This window comes from Taudactylus pleione, unplaced genomic scaffold (genome assembly GCF_031769625.1).
Source record: "Taudactylus pleione unplaced genomic scaffold, aTauple2 ptg000016l, whole genome shotgun sequence".
Lineage (NCBI taxonomy): Eukaryota > Metazoa > Chordata > Amphibia > Anura > Myobatrachidae > Taudactylus > Taudactylus pleione.
Window position 1 is genome coordinate 51,870,360 of NW_028284418.1, and position 13,804 is coordinate 51,884,163.

General features: G+C 38.0%; 1 protein-coding gene across 2 annotated transcripts in view; it reads right to left on the reverse strand.

Moving 5' to 3' along the window:
- Positions 1–7,994: 7,994 nt before the first annotated feature.
- The window catches only part of TBC1D12 (TBC1 domain family member 12), a 98,211-nt gene continuing 92,401 nt past the window's right edge, over positions 7,995–13,804 (reverse strand). For both annotated transcript variants that reach the window (XM_088476446.1, XM_088476437.1), the window contains 4 exons: positions 12,207–12,335; positions 10,560–10,669; positions 9,820–10,078; positions 7,995–8,330 (listed from right to left, as the gene is read on the reverse strand). In XM_088476446.1, the coding sequence (XP_088332572.1) occupies positions 8,265–8,330; positions 9,820–10,078; positions 10,560–10,669; positions 12,207–12,335 (564 nt within the window). In that variant the 3' untranslated portion in view covers positions 7,995–8,264. The remainder of the gene's footprint in view (positions 8,331–9,819; positions 10,079–10,559; positions 10,670–12,206; positions 12,336–13,804) is intronic.

The following is a 13,804-nucleotide window of genomic DNA, read 5'->3' on the forward strand; positions in this document are numbered from 1 at the left end:
ATTTTCATGGGACTTGCAGCGACATCACCAACTATCCATCTAATAGTTTGTGTGTGTGTGTGTGTGTGTGTGTGTGTATGTATATATATATATATATATATATTAGGTCGACTGAGTTAATATATGAGTCATAACAACTGGTGGATATTCTGATGTTGTGGCAAAGTACCTTTTCAATACCAATGACAGACATTTCAGTGGGATCTGCTGAGATTCCTAATTAAATAAAGGATTAAGATGAATCTATGAGTGATGTGATATTATAGTCCTAGGAGACGAACAGCATGTCTTCGGAGTATTAGGATTTATGGGATCCGCTGCGATTCCTAATGAATCACTGATATTTATTGTGAATGAGCTGAACAAGCTAATGATTTAATATAATCCTATCTGATATTTATATATGAGAGATTACTATGCTGATATAAATCAAGCTATAATGAGATTCATATAGATATCATAACAACCCAATATCGATGTGGGACAGGTTATAAGACCTGAGGGTTGCCGTATGGGATTGAACATTGTGTCCAATGGACACACTTGTAGATACAGTCGGACCATATGTTGTTGCCCCTGGATGGCAATAGCCTCATGATTATGATCTAATAGATATATACTGTATACTTATCCATCACATTTCATTTGTGGTTGTGAAGATTAGGTCTAGTTCAATCATATTTATATTGCTAGCAGTGAGGATTATAGAGTTAGACCCCTGATATATAGCTAGAAACGAAAAGCGGAGCTATAGAAGAGTGCACTTACAGTCCTCAGGTCTACAGACACCCCTATCATGTTTGTATTTATCCTCTATACAATAAATTGAACAAATAATTGGTTGGTGGTATAATAATTTTAATGTGTTTTCAAGTTGTGTAAGAAATATTTTGCTGACCTTATTTTAAGGATCTATTAAAAGTTATATTTTAATGTGGATTGACAATAGGAAGTGTCACTATTATTATGATGAAAATTATACAATTATAAATAGTGGATAATATCTTGATACATAATGTAGAATTGTCTCTGAGTGCCCCATTATAGGAATACTTTCTCCTTTTCTCTTTCATGTGCTCACAAAGGGCAGGTCAGGAATGTAGGCGAGTTGACTACAGCACTGACATATCTAGGAAGGGTGCAGTGTGTGTACATGGGCACTGCAACATGTGGGCCTCCCTCACCGAGTGACACAACCAGACAGGCATAAAACTGATGAGACAGACTGTACGTACAAAGGCACAGTATCTGGGTGATTGATAAACATATGCGCAGAGATGGTTTATTTTATTGGCGTGTTATGGGAGCACCGAGGGCATGTCGCTGAAGTGTTTGCACTGCCATAGAGCGGTTGCAAGTTTTGACTGTGCCGTCTAAAGATGCACCAGGTGGTATTAATGTGTACGGTTGCTAAAAAGTGGGCATCTTATGGAGCATACACACGGTCAGATCTGTCAGATGAACGTTTGAACGATTTTACCAAAGATTTGAACGACAGAACGATTTTTTACTGCATTAAAATGAATGGAATTGTCCAAGTCCGACTGCAAACACATCAGATTTCAGATATCGTTATCTGACCATCGGGAACGTGCATCGTTCAAATCGTTCATCTGAGATGCAGCCACCTCTGACTCAGCCCCTTTGTGTGCACAACTGCTAAAGTGTGCTCCTGTACTACCTCACTCCATTCACTTAATCACTAATGTGAGTGAGCAGGAGCAGAATGACACCACCAGTATAACCGCCTACCTACAGCTTCTTGGCCTTTTTGTGGGGTAAAAAGAGGGGAAAGCAGCATTCATAATTGGCCTCTGCAATACTGCGAAACTCAGCCCACCCCCCTTGAGTATTAGCGTATAGGCACTCACACTTAATACTAGTTTCATCCCATAACTTCTCTGAAACCCGTGGACACGATCCAGGCGGCTCTATAGCATCTCCACACATGCTGCAATATCTGACAACTGCATCAAAATCAAGGCATGTTATTACTGGTCCATTAAATAAATGTAATAGTAACTGGGCTGAATTTCCAATTTGCATAAATGTTACACAAAACTCAGCTAATGCAGAGCCTACGGAAACCAATCAGTATGACTAAAAATAATCAATGAACAAATAATTACCTGGAGTGCTTTAAGCAAGTTTAATAGTCAGGTATGTAATAACTCAGGAAGCCTCTGTACTGTAATTTACCACAACAGAGTAAGCTAATATCACTGCCAAATTCCTCACTTTAATACATGCTATATATACACAAAGAGAAAAAAAATCTGTGTGCAGAGTAATTGGTGCTTCCACTTTTTATAAAACATCTATACAAAAATAAAATCGTAATAATTTGTACCTAGCAACAACTTCTAGGATTGCACAACCTGAGTCACTGGCAGCCTGCTTTTACATGTGTGTGGGTGGAAAAGGAGACATGTTCTCTACAACTTTTAATAGCTGACACTTATACATAAAATTCTAAATATCCATTACACTAAAGTGATGTTTCCAGAATTCCATTCAGTAGGAAGAAAACAATCACTACAAACTAAAAGCCAGCTTGAAGTGGGTGACTAAGGGGATGACTCAGCTCTGAAACGCGTAGGGTCAGCAGTTTGATACCGTAGCAGTAAACGTTTACCACTTATACAAGGAAAGAATGTCTGGTTTAAGAAACCATTCAAGTAGTGGTTGAAAAAAAAAAAAAAGAAGAACATAGTGTCCATGTAAACTACAGCTTGTGATATGAATGACTGTAATTGTGTCCTAGATTACAATGAGGCAGCATTGAGAATTAAAGATCTAATAGATTTTATTTAACTGCATTGTAAAAAGATACTTGTTCATTTGGTTTATTACCAGGTCCGCCTTTTCTAATGTTTCAGCTATATGAATTAGTGCTGCAGATGCGGAGTGCATAAGTGTAAGGTCAATCATTAAGTCATGCAAATTAGCATATGGGCCCTCTAAATGTGTCTCCTCTTCTAGGGGAATGGCTCTGAGAAGCCGCACTACTTTACCAAGCTTATTAAAAACCAGCATACTTTCTATAAATAAAAACCCTCCTGGTTTGGTGAGAAAAAATACAAAACACTCTTTTTTAAAGTTTTAGCTTCCAAGTTTATTTACATAGGAATTGTTCATCTAGTGGTTTCAAATGAAGGCTAAGTCCCTTCTATGTACATGTTCTATATACAGGTTTATACTTGAAAAGTAAGAAAACTGTACAGTAGCCACAAAAAAATTAGAAATACTTTGAAAGACAAAAGAAATACATAAATTATATGTAACATTCGAGTTTACACGTGTGTATTTTAGAAGTATTGTAGAGCAGCAACAGAAACAGGGGAACTACTAGCCAGCCGAGTGTAGGATCTCTGCGGTTTCATTTCATCATTTCACATTTGCGTACTTGTACACACCAAGAAGGAAGGAGGAGGGGGGGGAAGCTACAAAAGTACAAGTAAACAATACAAAATACTATCAAACAGGTGGTTGTTTAGATTAGAACTGCAAATATCAACACTTTTAGGACTGAAGAATGATAGTAAAACAAGTGGCTTCTGGAAGAAATCTCATTCTTTTGGAAAAGACCCATTCACATAAAGGTTTCCATACACGGATACCTGCTGATATCAGAAATTGTATCACCCGTCAGACCTCAATAGGAGGAAGGCAGCAGTTATGTACTCAGACTTATTCTACTGAACACTTCCCTGTTGTGTCTTCCACTGTAGAGATCGACTAGTGCAAAACAGGTTTCTCAGCAGAACTAGATGGTAAAAGATTGCACACTGAACAATGCCTCTGGCTTACTAAATATATAAAAGCACATTTATGGTTACAAATCATAAAGGGGACATATGGAGGCTAAAAGCTGTAGTATTGTTATATAAAAAAAACACTACAGGACAGCTGAAATTAATATTCTGCACTTATTTTTTTACTAAACAATGGGTGTGTGTATGGGAGGGGAGTGTGTGTACTGAGTATTAACACATAATAGAGGTGTATATAGAAGAATTACACCTTTCTAGACAAAGTAGAACATAAGTATTGTGTTCATGAGACATGGGTTCTCAGTCTCTATTATACTAATGAGTGCAATAGGTTGTTGGCTGTTTCCAGAATGTGCCAAGTATTTGTGTAAGGACCACGTGAAATAAAGGGGACATTGCTGGTTTGGGTAACTTACCCAAACAGTGCAGATTAATGCGTTTTGCTGGGTCAGTAATTATCCCATCTGTTTCTACAGAGAAATCCTAAAAACATGACCTGTTGGAGATACTTGAGGACTGGAGTTGGGAACCACTCTCTAATAGTGTCAAGGGTGATTTCCTTATAGCAGTGTTTCCCAACTAGTCCTCAGGGACCCCTAACAGTGCATGTTTTCCATGTCTCCTAGCAGGTGCAAAGGTGTATTCACTACTGGCTGACACATTTTAAAAGATTCACAGGTGGTTCTAATTATTTCACTTGTGATACAGAGGAGATCCATAAAAATGCGCTATTAGAGGACCCAGAGTACTGAAGTTGGGAAACCCTGCCTTAAGCTGGCCACACACCTACATATCTTTCCAACCAGCCAAATATTTGGCTTGCTGGAACGAAAATCTGGTAATGTATGAGAGCAAACTACAAAAGGCCATTTGTTCCTAACCACCGGAAAATGCACAAAAACGGTTGTTCAAATTAGTTAAGTCGATTTAACCAACTTGTCTGAAGGATCATTTTTGTCAGTTTCCTGGTGTTTGGGAGCATATGGTCAATTGTCATTTGTTCCCATACATTACCAGATTATCATTCCAACCAAGCAACTAGTTGGCTGATTGAACACAAATCTGGTAATGTATGGGAGCAAATGACAATTGGCCATTTTCTCACAGACGCCAGTAAAAGGACAAAAACGATCAGACAAATTGGTTAAATCAAACGGACGATTGTCATTTGCTCCCGTACATTACCAGATTTGTGTTACAACCAGTCAACTAGTTGGTTGTTTGGAAAGATAATCCTCAGATGTGTGGCCAGTTTATTAGTGACATTAACAATGTTTAACTCACAAATGCTGGAATAAGCTGTCCACACGGGTATACTCACTTTTACTACAAACAGCTTTCCCTAATAAAATACAAAGTTCTCCATTGTCTTCACACACTGCAGAAACACAGTAGGTTGTAAAGCAAATTTTAAATATTGCAGGACACCCCCACTGAATGAAATAGTACAGTAGTATATAACAGAACGGACTAGAAAAAAAAAAAAAGATGCCCGACAGTATTGCACATCAAAAAACCATTTTCCATCCCAATTGTGTTGTGTTACATATAATTGCTATACATAGACATATTAATAAGAATATGTTTTAAAAAATGAGTGGGGTTATTTAAGAGTGGACTTAGTGTTATTAAGCAGTCCTACAAAATCTTTCAAGTTCCAAAGATCTGAAATGAATATAATTGCTATCAGGATGAAAGCGATATGGAATGCTGGATTTCACATTTACTGTTCACTGGTGCCATCAAACAACGGCAAATCTGACTTCACATTGTCCCAAGCCAATCCCCAGGATGCTAGCAAGGATTCTTCCCCATTAGCAGGACTGCTCTAGAGCAGCATCTTATGGTGTGTGAATGACACAAGTCTCCCCATATGCTGAATGACATAAGCCTTCTCACAGTGAGGTAAATAACTTCATCTCAGGAAATAGTCATCAAATCTGCAAGTTTCCTGATATTTAAGAAGCAGCAATTTTTTGTACCAGTCAATACATACTTTTGACCACTGCTAATCGTTATCACATACTTCTTGTTGTGTGCATATTTTAAGTCCTTTACAATTTGATTAATTTCTATATACCCACCTGCAACTTTTATTAATTACATTGCTTTACTTATATAGCTTAACTATGTGTCTTTCACCAAAAGCTTTTGTTTCATTTAGAGTTATCTATTTCTCATGTTAGGGGACCAGACACAAGCTTCTTTGTTTGTATAATAAAATCCAAAGAGCAGAACACAAGGCAACCAAACTGAACTAACCTACATACATTATATATAGGTATTTGGGGGAAGTAAGACACGTTTTCGGTAAAAGTTGCAGATGAGCATTCAAAAGTTAATAGATTAAAATCTTATTAAAAAAAAAAAAAGGCAGAAAAATTCTCCAAACTCATTTTCTATGTATCCTTCATTACTAGTACAGGCAATAGTAAATTGTAACTGTAACCATACAAATCACTACAAGGGAATACATGCTGTATCAATGTTACAGTCAGCTTAAAGGGCCCAGATATCTATGGCCCCGATTCCCCGTCCTACGCCGATCGGTGGCCATCGATGATCGGCAATCCATCAGCAGATCGGGGAAATTCAACATGTAAAGAAAAAAAGTCCCTGACTTGCCGCTTTCTGACCATTTTCGGGTTGGGTATCAAGAATTTTCAACATGTTGAATAACCCTGATACCCAGACGTTGGCAGAATGGGGAATTGTGGCAATCAGGAGATGTATGGGCCCTATTATAAAAGGGAAATACCTGCATGTTACAGTTCGTACTATAATTCACAAAGGAATGACAGACTGCGTCAGAACCAAAATCAGTGGGCCTTATTCAAAAACACTAGCATTATTGCAAAAATGTCAAGACATTTTGTACACCAAAATCGGCTAAAATGGCAAAAAAATGGTTGTGTAGCGGTGCACTTCCACAAAATAACAGCTTGTAGCTGTGAAATGGTATGAGTTCCAAGTTCCCCTGATACCCAGTTTATTATAATATCCTATACTAAACAGAACATTATAATACAACAAGTAGAATTAGCCCCTTGGGAACTGAAACCTGGGAACTCCCTTAAATTGTATGAGTTAAAAAATTAAAGCATTAGTAATAACACAGTTTATTATTATTATTATTATTATTATTATTAGCATTGAGGCATGTTTAAGTGGAATGGGTAGATATATTTCAATGTAAAAGCTATTTTAAAATGTAGGTAAGGTAAGAGTTAATATTCTATGTCAAGCAAATAATAGGACAGTGAGATGATCAATCTAAGGGGGAATAATCAATTATCCACAAGATTCTGAAAGAACATTACAGATCAATACATTGCATGTTAAGCAGGCAGGGAAAGCTCACTTGTTTAAACTCGCACCCCATAGAGTTGTGTTAAAAAAAACAAGCAATATTTCCGTATTAGCCATAAATACTGAGACAGATTCTTGTACTGAATTGAATCGTTCCCTAATGCATTTACAGTATTGTGAAATTGACATTTGGTGATGAATTTAATTGTTTTTTAATTACATTTTCAACCTCATGTTTGTGAATAAGGCTCAGTGTATTGGAAAATAACATGAAACAAAACAAATATCACTTAAACTGCATAAAACCCGTTACATCACTGACTGTGTAAAACTAATATTTTACATAAGAAAAAAAAAAAAAAAAGGGTGGTGGAAAGTGATATGATGTGGCACAATATAGAAGAATTATAGGCTTTGTGCATGTGCTTTCAATGGTACAAATACTTTGGAAACGCACGACTGTCAGTGGTGTCAATCATGAGAACTGTGCATGGAGTGACTGTACAGAGAATAGTGCATACACATCCTAAAGACTTTGTTGCTTTCACTCTGGCAACTTGTCCATCATTCTTCCTGTAGCTGGCTGCAGTTACATATACTGGTCTGATTAGTCTAGCAGATGGGATTGCACATTGGGAGCACTGCCTTCATTCCCATACAGATGTTAAACCATCTCACACAAAAAGAAAAAACAATCTCAGACAGGCATTTGGTCCTCTGCAGATTTGAATCTATACACATCTAACTTCTATTGGTACCAAAGAGCTCAGTCCAGACTGAAGTTAAATGTATGCCTGGCAGAAGCATTTGCACTTTTACAAATGAAAAAGGAAAATAAAAAAGTGCATCTATTATTTTTAAAAACATATACTTGAAAACTTAGTGTACCAAGTAAAAGATCTGTTACAAATGTTTATTGCATTAAACTTTTTCTTCTTTATATTAAATATGACCCATGTAGTTGAGAAAAAAAATTGCATTTAGTGTATTCCAGAAACCAAATGCAGAGATCTGTGTTTTCATTTTAATACTGACAAGAGTACATCACGGCATTGAAGTCAATGTGCTGTTCCCTGGGATTCCTTAGGTCATACTTCTCCGTAGTGGTTTTCAATCTTGTGACAAACCCCGCACCATTTTGCTTGTAAAAAGTGGTTTAAGGTCAGGAAAATGTAATTATTTTTAAGTTTTCAGTGCAGGGCTATTTTTGTCACCATCTTTGTAATCCTTCATTAGTGACGTGAATACCTGAAAAAAAATTTAAATAAAATTTAGACAAAAAACAATACACCTTGATAATATGACAATCCGCAGTCAGTTCTTGACCAGAGATATTTAAATATATGTCAATTATTTTCTCAAAATGTGCAGTGACATCATTGGTCCAATCTGTAGAACTAGAGATTGCTGACAATTATAAATATATTTTCCAAAACTATAATTAAGTTTAAAAAAACAAACAGCTCCTTTATCTGACTTTTTTAGGGTACATTGGGACTGTGTCAGAGCACCTTAATGAATGAAATCATTAACTTATTACGACCTTGAATTACCTTTATTTTGAAGTAGCCAATCAAACCATTTGAAAGAAATGAGTGCACTGATATTGTGTGAGACAGTCTTCTCACGTGATTATGCTAGTGAGCACATGTCTGAATGTGATTAGGACACTTATGTTAGACATGGTAACTTACTGCGGCTAATTGAATCTCCACCTTATTGTCTTTGGCAGTATCATTTCTAACTCTGATTGTGCCAACTAAATTCAAAGACATCAAATACTGGGATAAATGAACAAATCTGAATACAGCCAGAAGAGCGAAAACGATAAGAAAATATAAATGTAATTACCATTAACCAAAACTATAGTGCACTAATAATCAATTAAATCCAATATTTTATGGAATGGTAAAATTTGCCATTTTATAATGAAATGGGGGGGCGGGTTTCGTTTGAGAGTATTCACATTTTTTATCCTTTAATTTTCTACTGCACACTATGCCCGGACCCTAATTGTATAACATAACTCAGACATTTTCTGTTTCCACATGGCAAACGCTAATCACAGTATAGGAAGTTTGTGTCTTCTAGTAGTAAAAGCCATTTAGAAGCATAGCTGACAAAATAGAAAACACACTAAATTAATTCATCATTAAAAGGTTTATATACCCCCATTTTGTTAAGAGAGGTTGATGCTGTTAATAGCAACTGGTCAGAAGAAAATTACTGTTGAATAAAATCACAAGTCGCCCACTCCAGCCCAGTATGCACAAGTACAGAAATGTACCCAAAAACTTACTGAACAATGTCCTTGCTTATATGAATACAAAATGTGTAATTATTTTAAAAACTTTATAGAAATAAACCTACTTCTGAACCGTGATCCAGTCTGACCAACACCCTGGGTTAATAGAATAACAAATAAATGTCTGATTGAATTGCATTAACATGATTCCAAATATCTCCTAATAATGGCATCAATGGGGACTCCCCGTAGTCAGGACCTAGACAAACCTTGGACAACATCCTATTACAGGCAGAATTAATGAACAGGGATATAGGAAACAATTAACAGCCCTGTATAATGCAGTATAATGACTGACTCGACTCAAAGTGCATAGCGTAAATTAACCTCTCTCAACAATGACCCACCTTCACTCAACGAAACATACTACAAAACCATTATTCCCTGATAGAGCTAGGCTGAAAGGAAAAAACACCAGGTGCTTTCACTAACTTGTGTCCATTTCTTATTACTGTTTTGCATCTGAATAGCGGCTATGCAGCTGAAGAGCTTCTCGGATGTAATGTCGTCAGGCAGTTTTGTCAGGAACTGTGCTATGTGAATAAAGTCCATCTGTAACAGGATATCTTCATAGAGGCGCAGGATTCCTAGAGCCGTCCTAAACAGAAACTCTTCTCCGTCCCTGCAGAACACATCCCATACCCGACAGGCAAGATCAAGTGGCAGTGATTTGCTGTAAAGGGTGAATATCCTGTTGGCAAGAAACTGAAGCTCATTTGTTGAAATTTATAAAAAAAAAAAATGTAATTCACCGAAATGCTAACAATGATTCACAGTTGACAGCAGACAAAAGAGACCAATCAGGAAAGAGCCTTGCACTGGGCATAATACAGTTGTATTGCATTTGCACCGGGGGGGTGCCCAATTACTTCACGGTTTATCCAGTCAGATGACATGTTCTGGAGTAAGCAACAGACTTCTTACTGTGACAAACAGACGCTGCACTGTGCTGTATACATAGAACACCAGTTAGGCTACCTTACACTTACCTTAATACAGACACACAGACTACCCTGGACAACAAATAGTTATGTCATGGGTAAATATAAACATATTAAATGACCAGTGCAATGCGGCTACTGACAATTCCAGGATAACATGGCACACTGAATAAATAATAGTTTCTGAAGAATGATATGGAGAAGGGTGGTTTTGTTGAGCATTACACATACCAGTCTATCAGGTAGAGGTCCGGAGTAAGACTATAGGAATTGAAGTGCAGGAAAAGCTTGGGGAGATTCTCGTCAAAGAATACTTCAAAAGCTGCAAAATATTTCAGCATCTAGAAAGGAAAGCAGCAGTAATGAGAACAGGATGGGCTCAGGAGACAGCCAAGTGCCAGGCACACAGCTTTATCCATTACCAAGGCATTTGTCTGTCTCCAACATGACCTACACCTATAGAATTTCATTTCTCCAACTGTAATTCTCCTTTAAAATGTAGTCAGTGTTCTGGAGCAAAGCTATTCTCCCCCACCATACTACATTATTAGACACTTTATGTGCCAGTGTTTTAAAACCTCTCAACAAGTGCCCAATTATTTATGTAGAGGAGATTATTACTGCCTTGTATTTTGTATTAAGCAACTAGAGAAAGTGGGTGTTTCTGGTGGGTTTCTTAAATGAAATCCGTAAACAAAAATGTATGCTATGGAGCAGAATGATACAGTAACTTGTAGCATTGTACAGATGTGTCCTCATACACTGTGGCTCTAGGTGTGCCAAATAGCCCCTTCTTGGCACACTAGGGTCCTTGTGACGGGATTGGTATGGAATACCGCCGACGGCGGAAGACTGGCAGTGAGGATCCCAACAGGTAAGTATATTAACTATTACTAACCTAACCCCCCCCAACCCTCCCTTAGGGGTGCCCAACCATAACGTCCCCCTAAGTGCCTAAACCTAACCCTCCTTCCCCACAGCCTAAACCTAAGTCTCCTGGGGGTTGCCTAACTAACCCCCACCTTCCCCTAGCCTAAACCTAACCCTCCCGGGAAGGGGTGCCTAACCCTCAGTCCCCCGGGAGCCCCTCACCTAACCCTTCTCCCCCGCTGCGGCTTACCTTCAATCGGTATGCCGGGCACCGGGCTCCCGGCGTAGGTAAAATGACACGTGTCGGGATTTCGACGCCTGTTATTAGACCCCTGCCGGGATTAGTCAGCCGGAAAGCCGGTGGTCAGCATTTCGACTGTCGGCTTCCTGACTGCATCCCCTTGTGACTTAGCCACGGCAAGCATACTTTAAAAAAGAAAAAAAAGAAAAAATTGTACGATATTTGCACCACTACAAACTACATTCAAATACCCGCCCAGCTGTGACATCAGAACGACATGTCGAGCAGCTCATTGGTAAAGGTGTATACTTACCTGAATCAGCCGCTCAGTCGGTGTAACGGCCAGTTGGCTGTCAAGTCAACCTAGTTTGTACCCAACTTAAGTAAATGTATATGTAAAAAGGTTGTTTATAGAATATAGTGTAAGACATTTTCGATCTTTCCTTGAGAGATAATCAAGTCTATTAACATATATTGCCAGAATACTGTGCAGATAGAATGAATAAGCACTAAATAATTCTGCTTTGAAAACTCATTTCAACATTTAACTTTTCTTTAGTACAAGTCACAATTAAAACGTATTAGAAGTTACAGAGTACGCTTTCCTCAGTGACTGATGACTGTTGTGTTAAGACATCCTCTCTGCATTTTACAAAATCCACATAAAAAGCTCTTTATTGACACTGCCAACTCAGGAAGCCAAAAGGTCCGCTTTGAGGGATGGCTCCGAGTCAGTACCACAACACAGAGATACAAGTATGGCGTACCATGCTGTGATCTACCCGGAAGAAGGCCAGCTGGCAAGGCTTGTTCAGAAGATTTGCAAACGCTATGAATGCATCAGCTTCTTCTAAATTGAGAATGAGCACTGCTGCAATGAAGGACATCCCTTGAACCTGCACATGGGTAGAGGGAATCGGAAGAACAGAAGTGGTTTAATTCATCTTAATGCATGCACAGGGTTACAGCTGTTGAATGATTATGTAATGGCTTCAAACAGATATAAATTATGGCTAGCCTCTATAAACAGAGTGCACATCACATGACATATATTCCAAAACTAGTCACACAAAAAGCAATAAATTCCTTAATGTACTCCGCTACCAAATCTCCAGCAATGAAAATAAAACTAAGCAGTGAATAAATTACTGAGTTCGATCTGCAAGACAGCATTAAAATGTAAAAACCTGAGGTCTTCATGGAATACTGAGAGAATCTGCCATTGCCATTACACAACTCATATCAGCATACAACAGAAAGTAAATTCATTGCAGACTACAATGCCAAGTCTGAGGCATAAAATTAAACAATAAATTGTAATATAGTAATTAATTTCAATTAAATAGGTTGCAGTTCTGTGAAAATTGCGTAGAGGAATGATCTGCTGTTACATATTTCCAGTAAAAATGAGTTGCTCCAGCAACTGTGTTTTCCCCAGAAATTGTTTATAGATCTGGTAACAGTCGTGTGATCCTACTGACTCAAAACCTCAGCACCACACTGTTTTAAAGTTAAATGCAGGTTAAATGTTAACATACGGAAACTAGGCTCTGTATACAAAAGGGTGACCTAAATTCTAGTCTATCTACCAAAATGTTCTCTGGGCTAGTTACTCCTGTAGTCTATTTCTGTGTGTAAAAGCTAATCCATGTTGTAATACGAAGGTTGTTCAAAAAGTAATGCCTAACTGCGCACAACTCAAATTTTATTATAGATACAGATTTGAAAATTTGCAGTAAAATACTTTGAAGTCTTAGTAACAGAATGACTCTACTCAAAAAATTCACCATCTGCCCTCAAACATTTTCTCCACCTCTCAAAACAAGCTGTGAATCCACTTTGGAAAAATTCCAGTGGTTGGTGTTTGACCCAGGAACGTATGGCGTTTTTAACAACCTCTATGTCTTCAAAATGTTGACCCTAGAGACAGTATTTGAGAGGGCCAAACAGATGAAAGTCAGAAGGGGTCAAATCAGGACTGTATTGTGGATGTGGCATTATTGCCCACCCCATTTTGGCAATGGCCGCAGATGTTGCCATCGAAGTGTGAGGTCTGGCATTGTCGTGATGTAAGATGACATTTGACAGTGGAATTGTTGACCTTTTTTTTGCGGATGGCTTCTTTCAGCTTCTTAAGTGTAATAATGTATCAATCACTGTTGATTGATTGGTTTGGTTCCAAGTAATCAATGAGAATAACACCTCGGCAATCCCAGAAGAATGTGGCCATAACTTTGTTTATGGATCGCTGTGATTTAAACTTCTTTGGCCTAGGTGAACTTGGGTGTTTCCATTGCTCTGATTGGGCCTTTGTTTCTGGGTCATAAAGGAATACCCAGGTCTCATCTCCTGTAATGACATTTTC